Below are 25,373 nucleotides of genomic sequence, written 5' to 3' on the forward strand. Positions count from 1 at the left end.
GGGAGGAAGAAATATAGAAAGCTGAGTGCGGCAGGCCCGAAGTAGATTTCTCTCCTCCACCTTTGGCCTTACCTCCCAGTTCCAGCCCACGGGCCTCGCACCGCTCTGCTCACTGTGGCTGCTCGCGAAGGTAAGGCCCATGCTCAGCCACAGGTTACGAACTAGCTGGCAGAGGGGAGATATGAGCAGCACAGCCTTGTGGTCCTGCACGTATCGAACCCAAGGGCTGTAGTTTGAGGACCCCTGGTATATAGAGAGAAGAGAGCACACAGCCTGGGGAGGGTGCTAATTGTATAGGGTATCTGATGTAATTTTGCCTAGCTTCACCTGCTGCTTCCTGTCAGAAAGTTTTATGATTCATTTACAAGTGTGGTCAGGCACAGCTAGCTGATTTGGATTAGTCAGAAGAATATCTGGAATAATGGTATGGAATGCCAAGCTAAAGTCTACAAAAATGAAAAATGTAGGATGTATGCAAAGACAGCATCATCTGCCAACCTATTTGCTCAGTAGGCAAATTGCAAGGGGTCTAACAGCGGATCCATGATGGTTTTCAGATGGGACAGCGCTAGCTTTTCAAAGGTTTTCATAACTACAGATGTTAGAGCAACTGGTCTGTAGTCATTCAGTTCCCTGATGGAGGGTCTCTTTGGCACTGGGATGATAGTAGACCATTTGAAGAAAGAAGGAACATAGCACATCTCTAGTGATTTATTAAAGATGTGGATAAAGAGCTTTCAAAGAAGGAGTTATCTTGTCTGGGCCTGGTACTTTTCTAGGTTTTTCTTTATGAAATAGACCATGCACATCATTTTCTGTAATAACCAGAGATGGGGCCTTCCAAAAAGATGGGACTTGGCTGTTATTAGTGTATCTGATATGGAAATGGTGGAGGTAGGTGACAATGGTTTCCTCTCAAACCTACAGAAAAACATATTCAGGTCATTTGCCAGTTATCAATTTCCTTCTGCATTTGAAAGAGGTTTGCTGTAACTAGTGATGTTTTTAAGAGTTTTCCACATATTTGCTGGATCATTTGTAGAGTACTGATTCTTTATTTCAGAGTAGCTTCTTTTTGCTGCCCTGATCTCCCTTGTTAATACATTTCTGGCCTGATTGTACAGCTTTCTATCTTCTTTCCTGTAAGCTTCCTCTTTGGCACAGCGTAGCTCCTTGAATTTAGCTGTAAACCAAGGCTTGTTGTTACTGTATATTCACAGGTTTTTAGTTGGCACGCATAGGTCTTCACAAAAACTAACATATGATGTGTACAGTGTCTGTGAGTTCATCCAAGTCTACAGTTATCTTCAAAAACGTTCCAATCAGTGCAGTCAAGGCAAGCCTTCTCAGTCCAAGACTTCACTGATTTAATTGTTGGTTTTATGGTTTTAAGCCTTTGTCTATAAACAAGTACAAGGTGAATCATACAACGGTCAGAGTGTCCCACAGTTGCTCATGGTAAAAGATCAATAAGCATCTTTTAATGTTGTGTAGCAGTGGTCTAAAGCAGGGATCGCCAACCTTTTGGACCTCAGGGACAACCAAACTCATAATTTTAAATCCCACAGATCACTAATAAAGCTGGCTGGGAATTCTGGGAGTTGAAGTCCACCAGGCTTAAAGTTGCCACGGTTGGAGACTTCTGGTCTGGATGATGGTCGTAGTCAGACTTCTGAACTTCACTTAAACACCAATTTTATCAGCTCTGAACCCCTGCTTTTTCAGATTTAGGGAGAAGGACATGTTCTCAGGATACATACAGCTGCCAGGCTTGCCATCAAAGCCACGCCTGAGTTCCCAGAGAACTGGAGAGTGAAACCCAAAAAAACATGCCTGGGTCGTTGATTCCTCCCACCCCTTGGCCAATGGCTCCTCCACCAAAGTTGCAATCCCATTGCAGAGATCCGCTCCATGTCTGCGAGAGTCCTTCCACTGGGTGGGAAGCGGAGAAAGAAAGGGGGAAGGAAAAGCCATGAAGCAGTTTCTCCAGCCAAACTAGCCATGCCTTCTTTGTTGACTCGGGGGTGGGCATTTGGAGAGGATCCCTAATTTGGGCCGAGGCAGAGCATGGGTGTGTGCATGTGTGACCAGATCAATCCAGGCGCAGAAGCGGAGCAAGCGCTGGGCTGCTCAATGGCAGTAGTGGCAGTGCTCTCTGGAAGCGAGAGTGAAAAAGCAGCAGCGGTGGCAGTGGGTGGGACTTTGCCCCCCTGTCCAGCAGCTGTGACATGCTGCCCGGGCCTTTCCACAATCATTTTTCCTTATTCCCTCACTTCACCCCTCATGGACAGCCGCTGGTCTCTCTCTGCCACACTGAGCTTGCCTTCTTCTTTGGGGAGTCATTCCCCCCGACCCGCTTTGGTGTCCTTTATCCTCCCTTTTTTAACAGCTCAATCCCTTTTTTCTTTTCTGCTGTTTCCTTGCTGGCTTCTGGTCTGCAGGAAAATTCCCCACCCTGTTTTCCTACCGATTGATCATTATTTGGGATCACAAGATATCATCTCCAACTCCGTTCGGTGGGGGGAGAGACAGAGGGACAGAGAGAGATGGAGGGAGGGGGGAGACTGACTTTTGGTTTCATGCAAGGAAAGCAGATGAATCAGCAGAAGTCTTTCTTTCTCTCCCCCAAACTTTGCTAGAAATGAGTCTTTGCCAGCGCAGCCTTTTGAAGCAGGTTGCCTTGCAGGGTCCCAAAATCTTATTTCTAGTGGAGTTTGGGGAAGAGAAAGACTTTTGCTGCTTTCCTTGCGTGCAGCCAAAAGCAGAAGAAAGAAGCGGAAAGAAGCAGCCCAGTGGCCAGGTGAGGTGTGGGCTGAGTGGGGCAAGTTCCTCCCCTCCGCCCTTTCCTCCCTCCCCTCACTACTTCATGTTCATAATGCAAGCGACACAAGTCTTGTGTTCCTGTGGGCCATATGGGTGGCGCAACCGTATGTTCCTACGCAGCCTGGATTAATTGCTTTGGGGGGTGCTTTGGGAGAGACATTTCTCTGCGGAGCACCAAAATTTTCTCACGGACCAGTGGGCCGTGGCCCACCAGTTGGCAAACACTGGTCTAAAGCAGAAATGTCAAACTCACGGCCTATGGGTCGGATGCATCATGTGCTGGCCACCCCCACCCATGGTTTAGCAAAGGGGAGAAAAGTTCTGATACATCAAGTGACGATGACATGACGGTGGGAGTTTGACACCCCTGATCTAAAGTATTCTTGCCTCTAGTGAGACAGTTGACATGCTAAAAGTATTTTGGTAGCTCTTAGCTTAGGTTAGCACTGTTCAAATTTCCTAAGACAATGAGGAGTGAATCTTGATATTTTACTTTGGCCCACATGATCTGATCAGTTAAGAGTTTATAATGCATTGTTTATGCGAGCTTGTGGAGAAATATACAGTGCAAATATTAAATATATATTATTCTGAAGAACTATACAAGAAAGATCTTAATCACTGTAGTCATTTCTTCATAAAAGCCAAGTACCACTCACAAAATTTCCAGAACCGTAAAACCTACAAACTTGAAATATGGCACGTATGCTCCCCTTGGTTTCTAGGTGCTCGCTAAGAAAGGATTTTTTGAAATGATCATCAGATCATTATTATTCCTTAATATAGTAATTAACACACTCTGATGCTATGGAGTTCTACTCCTCCCCCTCATCTGAAAAGAACTCTGTTCCAACTGCCAGTTCCCTTCTATTAACACGCTCTGATGCTAAGAAGTTAGACATTCTACTTCCCCTCCCCACCTGAAAAGAATTCTATTCAAACTGCCAGTTGCCTCACAAGATTGCAGAACAGCAGTAGGTAGCATTCTTTGCCATCACTCTCCATTATCCTGTAGCTGTAAAAGTCAGCAGCAGACACGATCTTCTTGAGAAGATCCTTGGTCTTTGTGTCACACTGAGGTATATTGACGTAATAGCCATCTTCTCCACGGCAGAACACCAGAGGGTACTGGAGAGCTCAGGAGCTGTTGGGGTTCCTTACAGTACTAAATGTCAATACCTCACCAAAATGTCTATGTCTTTCACCTATGGAACTGCTTCCGGACTCAAGGCGGCAGGAATGATATTCCCTTATGTGTTTCAATCACCCACCACACTGAGCCAATGGACTGTGAACCTGATTTCTTCTGCATAACCCAATCACTACCAGTTGCCTCACATTCCATTATCTCAGTCCCAACCAAGGAGATGTTCCACTCCTTCACTCAGCAGTCTGGGGCTCCTTACAGTACTAAACATCGGTACCTCACCAAAATGTCTACACTTTTCACCTATGGAACTGCTCCCAGACTCAAGGCAGTGAGATTGATATTCCTTTATGTGTTTCAATAACCGACCACCGAGCCAAGGGATTGTGAACCAAATTTCTCCTGCATAGCTCAATCACATAGTGTCGTCGCAAAGCATGGGTATCCAGCTAGTCACGAATAAAGCTTCAATCCTACACTCAGTTATTTAGCTTAGCCCAACCCACATAAAAATGTATCTTATCTTGATACAAAAACAACAGTATCCTCACAAGCGTTTAAAAGGTTGCAATAAGCCTAAAGCCCTTAGATGTGATGGATTTCAATCCCCTGCCAGCAATTCCGTTTTATATCTTGTTAGGAAAATGCAGATGTCAGGGGATGAGCAATAGCGACTTTGCTTCAAGGTTTTTTAACGATTTTCTATAAAGGAATGTGTTTCTCAATTCTGGCAACTTTTAAGTTGTGTGGACTTCAACCCCAAAGTTGAAGGCAATAGGTCTAGGGCCCTGATGGCGAACCTATGGCACGCGTGGCGGAAGTGGCACGCTGAGCCATTTCCCCCAGCACAGAAAGCTCGCCGGGAAGAGCACCACTGTGCACGCACGCACCACCTCCACCGGACAACTGATTGTCGGGTATCTGGCATGCAGGGGTTGCGCGGGTGACACGTGCACATGCACAGACATGAAGTGCGCGGTAAGAGGATGCGGGGGGGGGCAGCAGGCATTGCCTTCTGGGTGCTAGCGTGTGAGCGCGCACACAATTATCTGCACGGGAGCCGAAAAAGGTTTGCCACCACTGGTCTAGGGAGCTAAGGCTAGAAACCAGGAAACTGCCACCTCAGGCTTGGGTGACTTTATGCCACATTTCCCCCCAGTGTCTGTCAGCCTGTGACTTCATTCTCAGCTCATAAGGTTGTCGTTGTCGGGAAAAGAGGAGGAAGGAATATTAGAAATGCTGAACTACTTATAAAATGCAATCAAAATAAAAATCTCCAAGTTGCCAAGATTGAGAGGCGCTGTTAATAAGGAGATCTCGCAAGGGCAAAGATCTATTGATCTACTTATTTAAAGCGCTGTCGCTGCTGCCTTCCCTCACTTCAAATCTCAAGGCGAACACCTGGATGCTTCGCCAAGAGAGTGGAAGGGGCGGAAAGAGTCCCCTCCCTTCCTTTTTTTTTTAAACAACGGATCTCCTTCCTCGAGGATGCTGGGAAGGCAAATCAATCCGCGTTCTTTCCTCGACCCGCCCGCCGGTGATTGGCTGGTCGAACTTGCTTCTGCTTTCCCGTCGTGCCCTGCGTCGCGCCCTGCGATTGTTGCTCTGTCACGGTCGCCCTCCGGTGCGTGGAAGACGGAGCCATGAAGCAGGAAGGCGGGTCGAGACGCCGCGCCGGATCCGAAAAGGCCAAGCTGCCTCCCGCCGAGCCCCCTCAACCGCCCCCTCCGGCAGCCGATGTGGAGATGCCCGAGGAGGCGCCTCCGGCCGAACCTGCTTCGGCGGAGAAATCGCAGCGCGAGCTCGATGCCGTCACGCTCGAAGGTGGGAAGGTGTGGGGAGGGGGGCAGAGTTAGCATCGTACGCGATTGAAGCGGAGCTGCAACCGCCAGAGCAGTGGAAAGGGGCGGGGCCTGGAATGCCCTCTCCGCACCCCCACCCCCCCGTTCCCATTCCCATCGTGGTTAGGGGGCAGGGCTGGGGGGAGGGGGGGTCCTGCCGAAAATAGGTCGGATTTTGTGAGTGCAATTGCGGTTTGGAAAGGGGTTATTAAGAGGGGTTATTTCTTGAAAGAAAAAAAAAATTAAATTACAGAAGTCTTTAAACCTACAGAAGCTCTTGGAGAAGGGAGCCCAATTTAGGGAGGGTGTGAAGTATTGATAGCATAAGCCATATCATGGTTTGTTTAATACACTATAATTGCTTGGGGTGACACGGGATGCATTACAGTGTTAGCTCCTGAATTACTTCCTTGAGTTGAAAGCTGGTGACATTGAGTTTTTGGGGGGCTACCAGATCTGGCCTGTGAAAATTTTGCGTGGTTTACATTTGTGTAAACCTGCTAAAACGTTATGAGCCTCACACAGGAAGTACATAAAAAATGCAATCTAGTTAGAAGATGTCTTGCTCAAAATTTTGATTTCTCACAAGTTTTGTGTTGGCAAAGAAACGATTTGAATTGTGTAATAGTACAGTATAATTTATTTTGTAATAAGGTTGTGGTTGAAAAATACTGGTCTAAAATAACCTGGCAGAGACTAGCTTGCATATATTTTCAACAATTTTTTTTATTTAAAGGGTGTGGTAGATGATGGAGTCTTTGACTGACCAGCTTAGTAACATGGTATATTTTAATGGAGATGACTGTCTTGCTGGAATAATAAAGCATAGTAGATTCAACAAAGTGGAATCTTAAAAAATAGATATAGAATAAATCAAAATAAATAAAAAGTTATAAAAATGCAAGAAACACAAGCAATTATATATATTTTTAAATAGTAATGATTAAAATTTTGTAAAAGTGGAAAATACTTTAATGCTAAAATGCCAGAATATGGGTATTAAATAAATCTCTCTGGAAAAAATTCTACAGCTGAGGTCCAATCCCTGAAAATTTGTTTCATATCAGATTAATCTGCATAGTGCCAGCATTCAGTTTTCATCATTCACAGATAACTCATGGAGCTCCCACACTTCAAAATAATGTTGATTTTTGTCCATTTGTATTTTATTATTTTCATCTAGCAATGGAGGTAGTCTTCAAATTAGTGTATGTCAATACATTAACTGAAACGCCAGTGCCTTAGAGCAGGCTGGGAAGTTCTGGCAGTCCACACATCTTAAAGTATGGAGTGCCAATATGAAATTCAGAAAGACTGGTTTAGAAGATACTGGAATCTGCATTATAACCCAGAAACCAGTATCCATGGTGGCTTAATTCACAGTTACTGCAGACATTTTTCCATATTATAAATAGCTTTGATAGGTAGGAATTTGAGTAAGTTTGCTATTAGTTTAAAATAGCACCAGAATTATTGCTTAGAATTCAAAAAACACATGATAAAACAGTAGAACATTGTTATATTTTAGTGACTTTGTGTAAGTTTTTGTTGTATGAATAATAAATTAGTCTAATCAGCGGTGGACATTTCCTACCATGCCACACTATAATGTTAAGTCATCTTTATTGAGCTTACTTTGTTTATTATCCATTGCAGACATCAAAGAACATGTGAAGCAACTTGAGAAAGCTGTATTAGGGAAGGAACCCCGTTATGTCCTGCGTGCCCTCAGAGCTTTGCCCTCCACTTCCCGTCGCCTCAACCCCAATGTGCTCCAAAAAGCCATCAGTGGCTTTTTCACATCTAACAGTGCTGTGCGGGACTTCCTCATCAGCTTCCTGGAGGAGGCAAGTTCAGAGGAAGTTAAGGTGGGAGATAGGCTAGGTGTTCCCATTGAATTTTAGGAGAATTGACATGTATTATCTCTGATTGTCAGGCCCAAAGAACCAAGAACAGCATGTGAAGTTACTTCTGAATAGTTCCTTTACTGTTGTTCACCAACAAATAAAATCTTGTCAGGCTTTAATAACTAATACTTTCTGAAATCCAAGGGAGGGTCCCATCTTGTTCTCTTTCTTCCCATCAGATATTTCAACCTCCGCTGTCTCTGTTATTTGGAAAAGAGCAGCCCCTCCCTCCTGCTACTCCAGATTACATTCCACCACATGGAAACATTTAAGGATAATTTAAATGTTGAATTATGGAAGTGGGAAAGTTGATCTTAAGCCATAGGTGAATTGGCTTTTATGAGAAAGGCAGGAAATTGTCTGTTTTTCTTCCTTTCTTTCCCACCTTTTCTCTCTCTCTTTTCTTATATTGTATAGCCCATGGACACAGAAGTGGACCTACAGTTCCGACCCCGCACAGGGAAGGCAGCTTCTACTCCTCTTTTGCCGGAAGTAGAAACATATCTCCAATTACTCCTGGTCATCTATTTGATGAATAGCAAACGCTACCAAGAGGTACTGGACCATTTGTGTTGTTTCCTAATTGAAAGCAAAGACTTGCCAGAGATCAGAGAGACTTAGAGAGGCTAAAGGTATATACAGAAGAGTGTACGACTATGAGTGAATGTATTTGTAAGGGAGAAATGTATCAATTACAGGGACGTTGCATCTTTTGAAGGTTTTAATCCATAAAATTGTGTCAGATTTATAATCAAGTAACTACCATGTTTCTCACATAATAAGGCCGGGCCTTATTTTTTTTTGACCCCCGAAAAAACGGCTAGGACATCTTTTCGGGGGTGACTTAATTCTCCCCCCCTTGCATCCTCGGGTGGGTGGGCGGGCAGCGACAGCTTGGATATTCGGGAGACCTTCGGGTTGGGCCACCGTTGCTTTCCCTTCTCCCTTGCTGTCGCGGCGTTTGGCGCAGCCACGTGCGGCCAGTCAGGGCTCCTCCCTGCAACCGGAGCCCTGAGGAGACACTGGCTTCAGGCGCTCCCGTCTTCCCTTTGCTTTCGAAGGTAAAGCGGGTTATTTTACAAAGCCTCCCCTGCCCGAGAGGGCAGCAACCCACCACGTGGGGAGGCTAATTTCCGGGGCCTCTTCCGTTCCTCCCGACCTCCCTACGTTCGCGCGCCTCTGACGCGCCGCTCCCTTCAGCCCAGCGAGCTCTTCTACCTCAAAGAAAGGCCAGGCGGGCGGCTGCGGGCAGCAGCAGCGGGTCTGAGCCGCTCGCAGCGAAACAGCCACCACCCTTAGCCCGACGCGGGAGAAGAGCGAGGTTAGCGCCCGCCAGCCGGGCGAGATTTGGGAACGAGGGGCAGGAGGAGGCACGCACACACCCGCGGCTCACTTTCCCAGCTTTGCCCAGCCCTTACGGCTCTGGCGCAGCCCTGGCGGGCAGCGAGCGCCTCCCGCCGGATCCTCCGCTCATCCTGCCAGGGCTGCGCCAGAGCCGTAAGGGCTGGGCAAAGCTGGGAAAGTGAGCCGCGGGTGTGTGCGTGCCTCCTCCTGCCCCTCGTTCCCAAATCTCGCCCGGGCTGGCGGGCGCTAACCTCGCTCGTTCTCCCCGCGTTGGGCTATGGGTGGTGGCTGTTTCGCTGCGGCGGCTCAGACCCGCTGCTGCTGCTCCGCAGCCGCCCACCTGGCCTTTCTTTGAGGTGGAAGAGCTCGCTGGGCTGAAGGGGAGCAGCGCGTCAGAGGCGCGCAGCGTAGGGAGGTCGGGGAGGAACGGAAGAGGCCCCGGGAGATTAGCCTCCCCACGTGGGGTTGGGCTGCCCTCTTGGGCAGGGGAGGCTTTGTAAAATAATTCGCTTACCTTCGAAAGCAAAGGGAAGACGGGAGCGCCTGAAGCCAGTGTCTCCTCAGGGCTCCGGTTGCAGGGAGGAGCCCTGACTGGCTGCACGTGGCTGCGCCAAACGCCGCTGCAGCAAGGGAGAAGGGAGAAGCAACGGTGGAAGGTCTCCCGATATGAAGTGCCCCACCAACGCAGGCAGCACCATATCCGGGCATGCAACAAAAGTACTTACTAACGGACAGCCCCCTCCCCCCATTTTGCATGTTTAATATGGGGCTTAATTTGGGGGGAGGGGCTTAATTTGATTTTATGCCAATAAAACATGGTGGGGCTTCCTATTGGTGGAGGCCGTATTGTTGGAGAAACACGGTAGTGATAATTTTGCAGAATTGCCTTTGATACTGGTCCCATCCCCTCTTCTTATTTGTTGGGTTTTATCACACTTCTTCATTCAACGTGCAAACTGTTTTTCCCCATAGCTGATGTGGGTGAATTTTGCTTGCATATGTGCAACAGGATCCTCATATCCAAATGAATACATTATTATTGATTTTTTACTAAAATAACATGAAAAGTTAAAAAATAATCTCAGGTGCTTTTTGCATACCTGATAGAAAGTGTAAAAGTTGTTCCATACGTGCTATGTAAAACCTTCGGAGCCTTACATGTTTTTCACATTATTTTCTTTCCTTCAGGCCCAGAAAGTTTCAGATGATTTGATGCAAAAAATAAGTCCTCAGAATCGCCGTGCTCTTGATCTAGTGGTGGCCAAGTGTTACTATTACCATGCTCGTATCTATGAATTCTTGAATAAGTTGGATGTAGCCAGGAGGTAAAATTGGAAGCATCTGGATGTTACTATCATCCCCCCCGCCCCCCAATTCTTCTGCACTTTCCTGGTGACATAACCTCTCTCCATTTCTTTTCCTTTTGAAGTTTCCTTCATGCTCGTTTAAGGACAGCAACACTCCGGCATGATGCAGATGGACAGGCTACTCTGCTAAATTTGCTGCTCAGAAACTATCTTCATTATGACCTTTATGATCAGGCAGAAAAGCTGGTCTCCAAATCCGTATTCCCCGAGCAGGCAAACAATAACGAATGGGCCAGGTACCTCTACTATACTGGTAAGAGGAAACAGGTGATCCTTTTTGGTATAAAATGCCATACTCTGCTTGATTATAGTTAGCAGGGGTGTTTATTGCTTTTGACCATTTTCTGTACTTTGCTCCTTGAAGAGTAGAATGCCCTCCTTCATTGTCCATGCATGCTCTTATTTCTTTAACTGTAAGAATTAGAAGCATTAAAAAAGCTATAATTCTTACGATGTTTGATAGATTACAAGTGCCCTACTTTTCTGACATCTTTATTACTTTTGGATTTATTTCAAGAAATATTGGGCTTAAGGATACCATAACTGGGAAGGGAACAGTGATTTTGGCATATTTATTTGCCAATTTCTTTGAATTTTGTAAAATCTAAGAATTTATATTTGCTCAGTAGTTTCTCTGGACTAATTATTGTAATGGTATCTTATAAATTAATTTATTTTAATTAAACACATTCAATTATAAGAAATCTTTTCCAAGTAGTTTTCCAGGTAATTTGCCTTGAATTTAATAATAAAAATAAAAAGCAACAAAGAAAAACTAAAAATTCTAATATAAATATTTATGCTATGTAAGTACAGAGGCACTTGTCTATTCTTCTGGAAAAAAACAGTTCAGAAATTCATTTTTATTTCAGTGAACACATATGAGAGTTTCTGATCTTTATTAATTGGATAAATAGCATGCACTGAAATAAAGTCTAACCCAATATGTCTTTGGGCTCGAAAAGACTGGTTTATCTGTAAAAGATAGCATCAAAATCAAACTAGTCTTAAACAAGAACTTGAAAAAATAAATTTGAAACCTTCCTCTGGCACAGAAATGGGAAGCCTTTGATACTTTGTCAGGATAAGGTGGTCTTAAGTCCTGGATTATGTGGTGCCGTTAGAGCCTTTTCTCTGATTTCTGAAAACATTTAGATCACAGTGGCTAGAAAACTGGTGGCCTGATTCCTTGTCATTTTGCAATAGAAAATACAGATAAATTGTATACATTTTAAAATAAAATATCAACCTGCCTACCATGATCTCAGCCACTAAAACTTTAAAAGCAACTGCTGGTAGTCCTCGAGTTACGGATGTAATGGAGCCTGCCAATTGCATTCATAACCTGAGGATTCATTGGAATGAATCACATAAAACGAACGTGAAAATTCCCTGCTTTCACACATGCATTCGCTGATCGAATGCATGGGTTGTTAAGTGCACATGAGATATCTTCGGGTGGGGAAGGCCATGGAGGGTGGGGGTAGTGACGGAACAGGCTACCTGCTTAAGGTCACCCATGGACTGCCCCAAACCCACTGAGATACCTCATGTTCCCCACAGTTGCTTCCCCCACCATCCTGCCACATCGGATCTCCACAGTCACTGGGCCTGTGGAGACTCACCTTGCGAAGATCTAGTGAGCTGTCTCCTCTCCAGCCTCTGTGCCACCGTTTCTTTGCCTTCTCCCAGCAGTCCAAAGCAGAGCGATGAGAGCAGAAGGAGAGTGGGACAAGTGTGGCCTGATCGGCTTCTCTGATTCACTGAAGTTACCTTGCCACTTCAGAAGCGACAGGTTTCTCCCCCAAAGGCTTGCAGTCTCTGCATGGAAAAGCATTTGCACACTGACTCAAGGCTTTGGGACAGAGAAACTGCATTACTTCAAGCCTCCAGTCCTCATGCAAATACTTTTCGTGCAAAGACTGGAAGCTTCTGGGTGTCATGATATCACACGACTTTGGGCACCCATTCTCTGCAAAAGTGGATGATCACAGACCCCAAAGACTTCCAGTCTTGGCATGGAAAAATGCAAGCCGATGAGACACTTTGAGGCAGCACAATTTTGCCATGATCTTGTGAAAATTCAGAGGTGCAGTTATTGACATGTATAATAATTAATAGTGCCTGCTCACTTACACCAAGCTATACTGGGATTAGATAATAGCAGGATTTCTTGTGTTAAAATGTTCCCTATAATTATTACAGCAAAGCCATTGAATATTTTTCCTTGAGGAAATATTCTTGATTTCGATTTCTAGTTTAGTGATACAGTACAAATTCACATCTCACTAAAAATCTAAAATCTCATGGTAGCCTTATTGTGAACATTTGCGCTTTCTTAGCACTAGTTTTTTTCCTTTCCAGGCCGTATCAAAGCCATCCAATTGGAATACTCTGAAGCTCGGAGAACTATGACAAATGCATTGCGGAAAGCACCCCAGCATACAGCTGTTGGCTTCAAACAGACCGTGAGAGCTTATTCCTCCAGAGGTGCTGTGGTCTGGGGATGCATGCATTCTGTGGCTACTAACTGAACAACTGCTGTGTTATTGTATCCCTGATTTAGGTTCATAAGTTGCTGATTGTGGTGGAATTGCTACTAGGGGAGATTCCAGATAGACTGCAGTTTCGGCAGCCATCTCTGAAAAGATCTCTCATGCCCTACTTCCTTTTGACACAGGGTAAATATTATCATTGAGGATCTTATCTAACAGTCCTTTGAAAAGATGTTAGAGCTCTTGGCTTTTAAGTTGAGTACATTAAAAAAATTGGAGTGCAAGCAGAAAAATATAAAACTCTTTAGTCCCTTCTGGAAGAGTTCACAGCAACTGTAGGTAAACTTGCTTAGATGCCTTAGGAACCACAGAAATTCATGCTAAATGGCCAGTAGCCATAATTAGTAGTACATTTGCATAGACTAATGTATTGATAGTACCAATTTCTGGAGCTTAAGATTATTTATTTCTCATTGTTATTGGCAATGGGAAACCAGCAGAACTGCAATAGAGTCCAAAAGAGAGGAAGTCTTGTTCCAACTGCTGTAAGCGATTCTACACACATATGGAAAAATGGTGAAGTGTATGAGGTGTTGATTGTATATATGCTGCCCTTTACTCTGATAGTGGCTAAAAGTTACCCAGGCATGCCAAAGAACCTGAAATTTTAAAACAATGTCAATTATATTTGCTAGAATCAAATGTGATTCTCTCAAAGTTTCTCATAGTTGTAACTGTTCATTACATTACTTACATGCAGTGTGTAAACTTGAGATAAATGGTCAGGTATTAAATCACAAACTCTAAAGGAACCTCAAAGACAAATGTACACACTAGACTTGATGTTCAATAAATATTCTGTTTTGTGAACTTGCTTCCAATGTATAGCAAAGCTTCAACATATGTTTACGTTAAATCCAAAGCATCATCAAGCAAAGGCATATATTATAGTATTGAAATCAGAATATTGAGGCTTCAGTACTCATTCAGGTGCCTAAATCCTTCACATATTTCATTCAGCTCTTCAGCTTAATCCTCTTGTATCCTTTTGGCAGCTGTTCGAACAGGAAATCTGGCCAAGTTCAACCAGGTTCTCGATCAGTTTAGTGATAAGTTCCAAACAGATGGAACGTACACCCTCATCATCCGACTAAGACACAATGTGATTAAAACAGGTAAGAGACCATTAATTCCTTGTCATTTTTTTTCTGGTGGTAACATGGACTTTAAAATTCTATCTAGGAAATTCGTCTGTTTTTGTAGTTGCTAGTGACATGATCTCATTTTTCTTTCTCTCTGAAGAGGACCCCAAGACTGAACTAATTCCTGCTTTTATGAATGCTCCCTTTGAGTAGAAATAAAAATCACAGTTACTTGTGTTCGCTCCTTTTTTACCCTTGTGCTCATATACATATGCATGCATGCAAAAAGATCCAAATATATATAGGCATTGTATTTTTTTAACGTCTTAATGCAGGTGTTCGCATGATCAGCCTTTCGTATTCACGCATCTCCTTAGCTGATATAGCTCAGAAGTTGCAATTGGATAGCCCAGAGGATGCTGAATTCATTGTTGCCAAGGTGAGGGACTGTTCAATTTACAATCCTCTTCCAGATATCTTGAGCAATTGGGTTGTACTTGAAAACCACTAGGTGTCAATCTTTGTGGTAAGAGAAAGTGACTTTGGGTCTTGGATATTTGGAAAATTCCAAAACATAGCGTTCAAAATCCACTGTTGATGTTTTTAGTTTTTAATGCCTAACATCACATTGTTTTTGGCATTTAATATCATAGAATTGGACAATATTCCTTTCTTTCCATTAGCAGACTACATAAACCTTATTTTCCCAAACAAGCAAAAAGATTTATCTGATATTCATTTGCCTTGCTCATCTGTCATTGGAGGGCCACCTAACCTTTGATTGTGCCTTGATTTCCAGGCTATTCGGGATGGTGTGATTGAAGCCAGCATTAACCATGAGAAAGGATATGTCCAGTCAAAAGAGATGACTGACATTTATTCCACCCGGGAGCCTCAACTTGCCTTCCACCAACGTATTTCCTTCTGCCTCGACATTCACAATATGTCTGTTAAGGTAAGGCAAGGATAGTCAATGTTTAAGGACACACTTCAGCCTCCTTGTCATCCAATGATGTGACCTCACCTAAAGGAGAAGCATGCATTTTTCTCATGCACTTTGGGGATGGGGTTTTGGAGCATCAGGTATGGCGGTTTCTCAGAAGCAGATTGCCCCCACACCTCAAAGAAATAAAAAAACACAAAGCTTAGAATTTGGTCATCTGGCTGCAATACAGTTTAGGGTGTCAAGGAACTGCCTGCAAGCTGTATGAGGCAAAAGATGAAATGTGCATCAGAATTCCACAAGGGGGCTTCTGAGTGTATAATAATGTCTGAACAAGGTTGAAAAGAACGGAGCTTTGATTCTTCAGTTAATATCATCAGTAGTTTCTCAAACATCAATGCTTAAAGTTCTTTAAGATCTCCAAAGGCTTATTGTAAGTATTAAGGGTTTTTTTTTTTTTCACTTGTGGGGAAGGCAGGGAACTTTCCAATTCTGGACAGAAATTATGGCAGACAATTCAGTTCCTGAAGGAGGATATACTGTAATTTTTGCAGTATAAGACATACTTTTTTCCCTCCAAAAAGTGGGTGGAAATGTCTGCGCATCTTCTAGAGCGAATATTGGAGAGCGGGAGGAGAAACACCAACACCACTGCTTGCCATCACCAGGGAATGCTGGAGCCTTTGCTGCTGAGCAACTGATTGGTGTTTGGATTGACCTCCCAAATACTGCTGATCAGCTGTTCTAGGCGGAAGGGACCGCTGCCCATCACCACCGCTAGATGGCGATGGTGATCAGCGGCAGTGATAGGTGGAAATCCGCGCCGCCTAGAACAGCTGATTGGCGGTATTCCAGGAGGTCGATCCACCCACCAGTCAGCTGCTCAACAGCGAAGGCTCCCGCGTTCTCCGGTGGTGGTGGCTCAGCTCAGTTGACCGATGGTGGGCGTAACAGAGTGGAACCCTGACAATCCACTTGCTGAAATTGACCAGGCTGTTTGCTGTTTGCTGCAAGGACGCTAGCCAGATGAATACCGGATGGATGCTGGGAGGCAGAGGCAGATTTTTTTTTCTTGTTTTCCTCCCCAAAAACTAATTGCGTCTTAGTTCCGGAGTGTCTTATAGTGCAAAAAAACAACAACGGTATATAGAATTTGACCTCCAGTTTCAAGTGGAAGAGCTAGAACATTTCCCCTTTGAATTGTTCTTTTGTGCCTTTGTTTCTGCTATTGAAAAGGAGTATGTGAAATATTCCTGTGAGCTTTTTTTTTTTAATTTGCCTTTAACTTATTGGTGTTTACTCTTTTCGTTTTCTCCCATTGCTAGGCTATGAGATTCCCCCCAAAATCTTATAACAAGGATTTGGAGTCTGCAGAGGTAAGTTTCCTGTTAATCACACAGAAAGTTTCTTAGTTGGGGCATTGTTTTGCATAAGATTAGGACTGGCAGTCTTAATGAACTGGATCTCGTGTAATGGCATTAGATTGCTGGACATTAAATTGCTGAAATTGTGTAAGATTTAAATACAGAATGGTTTGTTAATCTTAAACTTGAGTTGTGAGATTTAAACCTTTTTTTAAAAAAATTAATGTTTAATTTTGATAATATCTAGAGCAGTGTTTCTCATCCTTGATCATTTTAATGTGTGGACTTCGATTCCCAGAATTTCCCAGCCTGCATGGCTGGCTGGAGAATTTTGGGAGTTGAAGACCACACAGGTATCTCTAATACCATATTACTATCTCTTGTCTATTCCTTTCCAAAATAACAAAATGGTTGATGAAGCAAAGTAGCTTAATTTACAGCACTAGACTAAGCATGACACATTTAAGCCCTTCAGTTTACCAGCCTCCCTCCTACTCTTCTCAGAAAAGTGAATATACATATTAGGAATTTAAGGAGTCCCAAATATACATAATATCAGCCAATTCAGATCAAACATCTCAGAAATATTTAAAATGCAATTCTCTTTCTGCAGTATGTCAACCAAATGAGCAACTTTACAAAGTGTGAAATAATAGGATCTTTTAATGGACCAAGTTTTAAAAGTGACATAGCATAATTATAATTTGCATCGGAACTCAGTATCGCTGTGTAGCAAATAAAGGACACTAAATCATACCGTGACTTTTGTTTTGCAGGAGCGCCGGGAGCGTGAGCAGCAGGATCTAGAATTTGCCAAGGAAATGGCAGAGGATGATGATGACGGTTTTCCTTGATGCTCTGTAGGGATGGCATATTTGTTTGCAACAGTTTCTGTTTGTTTTGTTTTCTAATGCAAAACTTTATCTATTGTCTGAAAACCAGAACTTGCCTTCTTTCTATATTCTGCATGTGGGGGCGGTACAAAAAAAAAAAAATCCTAGCTGCTGCAGGAAGAAGACACAGGACCCCAGATTTAAAGAGTTAGTCCTTGCTTCTGAGCTGAAGATCACTGTAGTTTTCAGTCATAAATGTTCCTTATAATGGGCCAGACTAGCCCAGTGTTGTCTTTACTGGAGTTCTACTCCACCTGGCAAAGTAATTTCAGTGACTGATCTTTGTCAAGTTTTGTTTAGGACTTTTAAATAAAAGTTTGAGGAAAATAAAACGCTTCTTAAATGGAATTCATGTTTACTCAGATCTAACAGTGGAAATGTAGGAATTCAAACTCTATTTTTTTCTCTGATTGATAATTGGTATGCCTAAAAATATCATCCTATTTGATAAGAAATTGTAAGTGTTACAGGGAGTGGAATACAGTCTTAGCACTAATTAGTGAAAGCAAACATGGTATTTAAAATAAAAATAAATATAGAAATTAGATATTTTTTCTTGCATTTATTAAAAGATATTTTACTCGGACAAATTTCTTGCAGGAGGAATTGATTGGCAGATAACCCATTCAGTGAAATATTTTGATAAGCATGTGGATAAGCATTATTACTCAATAATAATCAAGAAATATATCAAAATAATTGTAAGAATTCAAAAGAAATCTAACCATTGCATCACCATGGCTTGTAAAAATATTACAAGATATTTTACTGAAGGACCAATTAATCTCTTGCAGGAGGAATCTGATTGGCAGAAAACCCATTTAGTGAAATACATGGATAAGAATCAAGAAATATATAAAAATAATTACGGCAAGAAATCAAAAGATAACTTGAAAGATGAAGACATTTATAGCAGTCTTGGGTAGGATTAGCTGCAATTATAAAAATTCATTTGTTCATCCATTCAAAATAATTACCCTAAATAAATGACTGTTTTAAATTGCACCAATTCCAATATCAAAGAAAATATTACAAGGATAGCAAAAAATTGTCAATCCATTTATCTGGAGTGGGGAAAGACCTAGAGTTAAACTTTAAAAAAATACAAAGTTCAAAACACAGTGGTCTTGCTCTTCCAAATTTTAAATTTTATCATATAGTTATCTCATGATTAACAGAGTGGGGGGGAAATAATCAAATGATAGAACAACAGTATAGGAAGGTTTGATTTAGCCAGTGGATTCAATAGATGTTTATTGCATACACTCATGGAAGAGAACAAAGTGATAAAAGCATGAGAATTTCAGAAAGAAATAAGTCCATCATTAGCTTCTCATGTTTTCCCTGTTGGAGATAATATAGTAAGGGAAATACAATTACATATGCAGATATGGTTTATTCAAACTTTATGAGTAGATTAAATTCTTGTGGTGAAGTCATGTCTGACCCATTGCGACTCATGGACAATGTTCCTCCAGGCCTTTCTATCTACCATCCCCAGGAGTCCATTTAACCTCACGCCAACTGCTTCAGTGACTCCATCCAGCCGCCTCATTCTCTACTGTCCCCCTTTTTTTGCCAGATTAAATTCTTACACAGCAAGAATTACTCAATGAAGATCGGAATATATCATGATAGAGCTACTCCAGAAATTGCTGAAAGGATTTTAAGAATGAGAAAAGGATTTTAAAAAGCAGTATTTGAAATGCTTATTCAAAATCAACAGCTTCTGTTACAGCATATATAAATTCCTACTTGGATATGACAATAAATAAAAAGATTAAATGGATGTAAAATTGAAAAAAACTGCACAACAGTGGGGAAAACTACATGGAACCTGTAAAATTCATTCCAATTTACAATCTGAAAGAAAATTTATAATGTTTTGCAAATGGTATGCAACTTAATTTCCAAGGTAAATCATTCAGTAACAAATAGTGTAAATGCTGTGAAGGAGCATTTTTCCATATTGTCGATATAGGTATTCCTCAATGACCAATGGCTTGGCAACTCCTCTGAGGAGTTTCAGAGTCCAGAGTCCCGATGGCTGCACACATGCACCCCAGTAGTAATCACATTTTGGACATTTAGCAACAGACATGCACAAAAGCCCATTTGCCGTGCTCTGTGGTCACATGACTATAATTTTTTGCTTCATCTCATTGAAGAAAATATATTTGTATACCAACCATTGTGTTCACTTAGCTTTAATGACTGCTTTAAGAAAGGTTTTAAAAGTCACATGGCAATCTGCTTAATAACTGCATGACTTAACTGCTGTAATTCAAGGCTCAATTATGGTCATTAGGAAGGAATATAGATATAGATATATATACATAAATATATAGATATGTATGTATGTATGGTATTCAGCTTTGTTCGGGTATTTTCCCACGTCATAGTTGTGCTTTTAAAGTTGTAGCAACTTTTCGGCAGAATCTAATCTGCCATCATCAGGCTTCTGTATTGTGTTCGCCTGATGATGGCAGATGAGATTCTGCGAAGATGCTACAACTTTAAAAGCACAACTATAATGACGATGGAGAATACCTGAACAAAGCTGAATACATACATATAAATACCATGAAAACTTAAGAAAACACACACACACACACACACACATGGGGGGGACGGGACATCCAGAGAATTTTTGAAATTAAGCTTGAAATAAAATATTTTAACTAGGTATAATTCCAGAATGTGCATGTAAGGGGATTAATAATGGTCATTAGTCAAGGAAATTTGTGTGTGTGTGTGTTGTTTTCGGGGGTACTTACATGTATGGTATTCAGCTTTGTTCGGGTATTTTCCCACGTCGTTATAGTTGTGCTTTTAAAGTTGTAGCAACGTTTCAGCAGAATCTCATCTGCCATCAGGCTTCTGTATTGTGTTCGTCTGTGAGTCAGACTTTTACAGTGGTTTCAGTTTTAAATTTGGGGCTAGCCTACTGCTGTGCCAGAATGGTTTTTTCTTCATCCTGATTGGTTGGGAGTCTTGGTCTGTGTTTATTGGTCTTGGAGTTTGCTGTGTTCTGCTTGATTGATGTTTCTAATATCTTCTGTCTGTTTTGTGGCTTTTTTTGTCTTGGTTGGCTGGCAACATTGTGTTCCTGTATTGGAGGCTTTTAGTGCGGCTTGGCTCCGAGTAAACAGACAGCTATCATTTATTGGGAAGCTAGGTGCCTGGTTGGGGTGTGTTTGAGCTGGAGGTATCAGGGGGAGTCTGTTTGTGCCCAGGTGTTTGCCTGGCTTGTGGTGTGGAGATTTTTTGTTTGTGAGTGCAGGCTTCCAAATAATTGACAGTCTGGTGGAATCATCTCTTCTATTCATGCTTTCAGGTCTTTTTTCAATCTCTATGGCTTCTCTGATAATTCTGTGGCTGGGGTTTTCTATAGTGGCTAGGGTTTTGGTGCCATTGAAGTTGATGCTATGACCTGTGGCTTTCATGTGTTGGACTAGTGAGGAAATGTGTTCCAGCTTTTTGACTGCATTTTTGTGTTCATCCAGGCGGGTACTTATTCTTCTATTGGTCTGTCCAATGTATGTGGCGGCATGATGCGCAGGGGACTTCATATATGCCTTGGTTTTCCAGGTCAAGTTTATCTTTGGGGTTTCTAAGGATGGCTGCTATTTTTCTGTCTGTTTTGAAGGCAGTCTTGATGTGATGCCTGTGTAGTATCTTACTGATTTTGTCTGTAGTACCTCTTATGTAGGGCAGGACAGCTGTTCCATAGGTCTATTCATCTTCTAGGTCTCCATTATGTCTCAGTGTGTTTTTGTGGATCAAGCTGGTGATTTTGCTTTTGTGGAAGCCGTTGGCTGTCAGTACTTTAGGTAGGGTGCATAGTTCAGTCTTTATGTGTGTCTTGTCTGCCAGGCATTTGATTCTGGCGATTAGTGTTTTGGCCACAGAGTTTATCTGTGCTGGGTGGTGGTGGGATTGGGTGTTGAGGTAGCGGTTGCTTTGTGTTTTCTTCTGGTATATGGTGTGTCCTAGTATGCCGTCTGTTTTTTTGTAGATTAGTACATCTAGGAATGGTAGTTGTTTGTTTCCGTTTCCATGGTGAACTTGATTTTGGGGTGTGTGCTGTTTAGGTGTGTTAGGAAATTGTTTAGGTTTTCTTTTCCATGGGGCCAAATCACAAATGTGTCATCGATGTATCTTAACCATAGTTTGGGTTTGTGGGTGGCATTAGCCAGGGCTCTGGATTCGAATTCTTCCATGAACAGGTTTGCAATGACAGGTGACAGTGGTGATCCCATAGGGGCTCCTTCAATTTGCTTTGTATCTTTGTATCTGGTTTGTATATGAAATATGTGTTGGTTAAGCAGTGTTCTGCTAGTTCCATGAGGTGTTTAGCTGGTTGGTATTTATTTTTGATGATTTCAAGAGTTTCTTTTATCGGGACTTGAGTGAATAGTGAAACCACGTCGAAACTTACAAGCAGATCTTCTTGTTCCACGTGTAGATCTTTGATCAATTCCAAGAAGTGGTATGAGTTTTGTACATGTGAAGCTGCTGTTTCAGCATGGGGCTGTAGCTTTTTTGCTAAGTGTTTAGCTAGGTTTGTAGTGGTGCTCCTCTGGAGCTGACTATGGGTCTGAGAGGTATGCCTTCTTTGTGTATTTTTGGGAGGCCGTATATTTTGGGGCATCTGGAAGATATTTCTCTTGGGATGATCGTCTGTTGGATCTCTTTGCTCATGTGGCTGGTTATAATTTTCTTCTTGGTTATTTTTTCCAGATATGTGGTTGGGTCTGTGTTTATGGGTTTGTATGTGGAGTCTTGGAGTAAGTCTGTCAATTTTGTTTTGTAGTCTTTTCTATCCATTACTACTGTGGCATTCCCTTTGTCTGCTGGAAGTATGATTATGCTGCTATCCTTTTTTAGGGCTTGCAGGGCTTTTAGTTCTTCTTTGTGCAAGTTGCTTTTGGGTGGTTTGCTTGTGCATAGGATGTTAGTAACTTGGTGTCTTATTCTATCAGCTTCATCTGTATTTAATTTAGTTAGGCTGGATTCTACTGCACATATGATAGATTCTGTGGGGATTTTTTTGGGTGCTATAGCATAATTGAATCCTTTGGTTAGGGCATCTGTTTCTGTTTTGGTGAGTTCTCTGTTGGAAACGTTATATTCTAATTGTTTCAGGGGTTATTGTGAGTTGTTGGGGGCTTGTCATGTTCTAATTTCTTTAGTTTCTTCAAGAGTTTGTCATTTTTGTAAGTGGTTTCAGTTTCAGCTCTCCAAGTTGTAAGTTGTTTTATCTTGTCCCAAAGTAGAGGGTGGATTTTGCTGCTCAATTCCAGGTGTAGTGCCAGCAAATCTTTGTTTAACTGATCCAATTGGAATCTCTTTCTGTGGAGCTCGTTCCTGAGTAGCTGCACTAAAAGCCTCCAATACAGGAACACAATGTTGCCAGCCAACCAAGACAAAAAAAGCCACAAAACAGACAGAAGATATTAGAAACACCAATCAAGCAGAACACAGCAAACTCCAGACCAAGACTCCCAACCAATCAGGATGAAGAAAAAACCATTCTGGCACAGCAGTAGGCTAGCCCCAAATTTAAAACTGAAACCACTGTAAAAGTCTGACTCATAGACAAACACAATACAGAAGACTGATGATGGCAGATGAGATTCTGCCGAAACGTTGCTACAACTTTAAAAGCGCAACTATAATGATGTGGGAAAATACCCGAACAAAGCTGAATACCATAGATACATACATACATACATAGACACATACATACACACACACACACATACATACATACATACATACATACATACATACTAATACACACACACAAGGGGAGGGGTGACATCCAGAGAATTTCAGAAATTAAGCTTGAAATAAAATATTTTAACTAGGTATAATTCCAGAATGTGTGTGTAAGAAATATTATAATTTACTGAGATACATGCTCACAGTTGAAAAAATAAATGTTGCCCAATATTGGTACCAACGTGAACAAGATCTGATTGGGATCTTAATTTGAAAAATATGCAACAATGGTAAAACTAATAGTATATATATTCACAACAGAAATTTTAACAAAATTCAAGCAAAAATGGTTTCCATTTCATCCATTCATCACACAGCAAGGCAAAATACAAATGCTTATAATATGGGTTCTAAATATTGCAAATTTGCCAGAGTATAAAGAAAGATAGAAATCACGATATCTGCTTTTCCAAGCAGTTCATTTTTTCTCTCTTAATGTGAATAATAATATATAACAATACAGTGAAGACCTTAGTAATAAACATGAAACTCAAAAATCTTACATAGTATAAAATAATCAAATGTCTTTTGCTGTTGTCTTATCAATGCCATCCTTAGCTCTATTTGTATAATTCAAATTATAACTGCAGATGTGGCCAAAGTATTGGTGCCTTCCACTTTTCCCTAAAGAATTGAAATTTGCTGTAAAATTGAAACTGACATTGGAATCCATCATTTCTTTCATAATCTGTAGAGTAGACTTCTGTTGTATGACTCTTGTAACAAAACAAATAAAAATGGCATGAACAAAATAATTGGCACCCCAATCTAATATTTTGTAGCATGTCTTTTTGATCCAATCAACCATTTTCTATAGCTCTGAAAAAGACTTCTCAACTGGCAATTTTTCCTACTCTTGTTGGGCAAAGGTTTGATGGGTTCTTCCAACCATGAGTTTCAGATCTTTCCATAGTTGTGCTATTAGATTCTGAGCAGGACTCGTAGCAGGCCACTTCAGGACAGTCGAATTTTCTGCCATTCTTGGATCCTCTTGAGTGTATGTTTTGATTCATTATCTAGGTGAAGGATCTGTGACCTGCAATTGAGAAAGCTTTCTAACATTGGGCATTATGTTTTACTCCCAGAGTACCTTGATAATCTTATAATTTCATTATACCCTGAACATATTCAAGGCACTGCTGCTAGAGAGAGCAAAGCAACTCCATAAAATGATGGAGCCCCTCCAAGTTTCACAATAGGCATGGTAAAAATACTGTTCTTCTGTGAATATAGAACTGCTGTGGCTCACCACTTTGTTTCATCTGTCCAAAGGACATTCTCCCAGAAGGACTGTGGTTTGTCATCATGGATTTAGCAAACTGGCTTTTTTGTATCTCCCTGAGTTGTTTCAGTGGGATAACAATATATGGTGTAACTTGATATTGTTGCATCTTGATCTTGAAGTTCAGCCCAAGTTTTGCTCTCTCTCTACCTTCAACTCTCCTTTTGTTCAATTTGGGATCAATTTTCCTTTTGAGACCACATTTAATGAAATTAACTATAATCCCATGGACCTTAAACTTCTTGATTGTTAGCAGTTATGGTCACAGGAACATGAAACTCTTTGGAGATGTAGTCTTTAACTTTAATATGCTTGATCATTAGCATCTTCCTTTTGTCTTTAGACAACTGGGTTTTTTCTTTCTCTTGTTCATGTTCACGGTCCTGTACACAGTAACACAAATTGCCGAGTACTTTTCTCATTCAGATAGGCTGAGAGATTGATTTTGAAATTGAAATGATACTAAATGGTACTAATTAAATAAATTGCTTGAAAGATCACATTCAATATATTTTAACTTCTAAGGATACCAATAATTGTCCATCCCAGTTTTATTTTTTTAAACTTCTTTCATTATTTTTAGGAATATGTCATCATATATTAAAATCAAAGTGTCTTCAGATTATGGAACAATGAATGGTGAATTCCACTAGAATAGAATAGGATTGGATTGGATTGGATTTGGAATAGGAATAGGAATAGAATTAGAATTAGAAAGGTCCCATCACCCCTCCCTTCCACTGCTTCATTCACCTGGGCCAGCCCTGAACTTGAACTTCAGCTGACCTTGGTTGCCTCAGCTTCCGCTTTCCCAAAGTGGGCAGGGACTTGATTTTAGCCTAGGTGCAGAAAGAATGCAGGGGAAGGAGGCTGAAATATTACCGGTAGTTGAGGCAAATGGAAAATGTTGCCAGCAAATACCCAGAAGAGTCCAACAACGTATTTAGTGCTGGTACCTCCTGAGGTTTCCTCCCAAGGAAATACCAACTTACTATAATAGAGACATTGTAAAGAATAGAGTACAAATGATTTTAAAGC

At 41.7% G+C, this 25,373-nt stretch overlaps 1 protein-coding gene across 1 annotated transcript; it reads left to right on the forward strand.

Annotated features, from left to right (window-relative positions):
* The first annotated feature begins 5,596 nt into the window (after positions 1-5,596).
* On the forward strand, positions 5,597-17,811 carry PSMD3 (proteasome 26S subunit, non-ATPase 3). The gene is made up of 12 exons (XM_026679699.2): positions 5,597-5,794; positions 7,468-7,679; positions 8,136-8,273; positions 10,251-10,387; positions 10,492-10,682; positions 12,794-12,897; positions 12,996-13,110; positions 13,980-14,099; positions 14,402-14,505; positions 14,866-15,021; positions 16,335-16,385; positions 17,150-17,811. The coding sequence occupies exons 1-12, from the start codon at positions 5,614-5,616 to the stop codon at positions 17,225-17,227; spliced, it is 1,587 nt and encodes a 528-aa protein (XP_026535484.1). The 5' UTR covers positions 5,597-5,613; the 3' UTR covers positions 17,228-17,811.
* The last annotated feature ends 7,562 nt before the right edge of the window (positions 17,812-25,373 follow it).

This window comes from Notechis scutatus, chromosome Z, assembly GCF_049901735.1.
Source record: "Notechis scutatus isolate UNSWTSFEM ecotype Mainland chromosome Z, rNotScu1.2, whole genome shotgun sequence".
Taxonomy (NCBI): Eukaryota; Metazoa; Chordata; class Lepidosauria; order Squamata; family Elapidae; genus Notechis; species Notechis scutatus.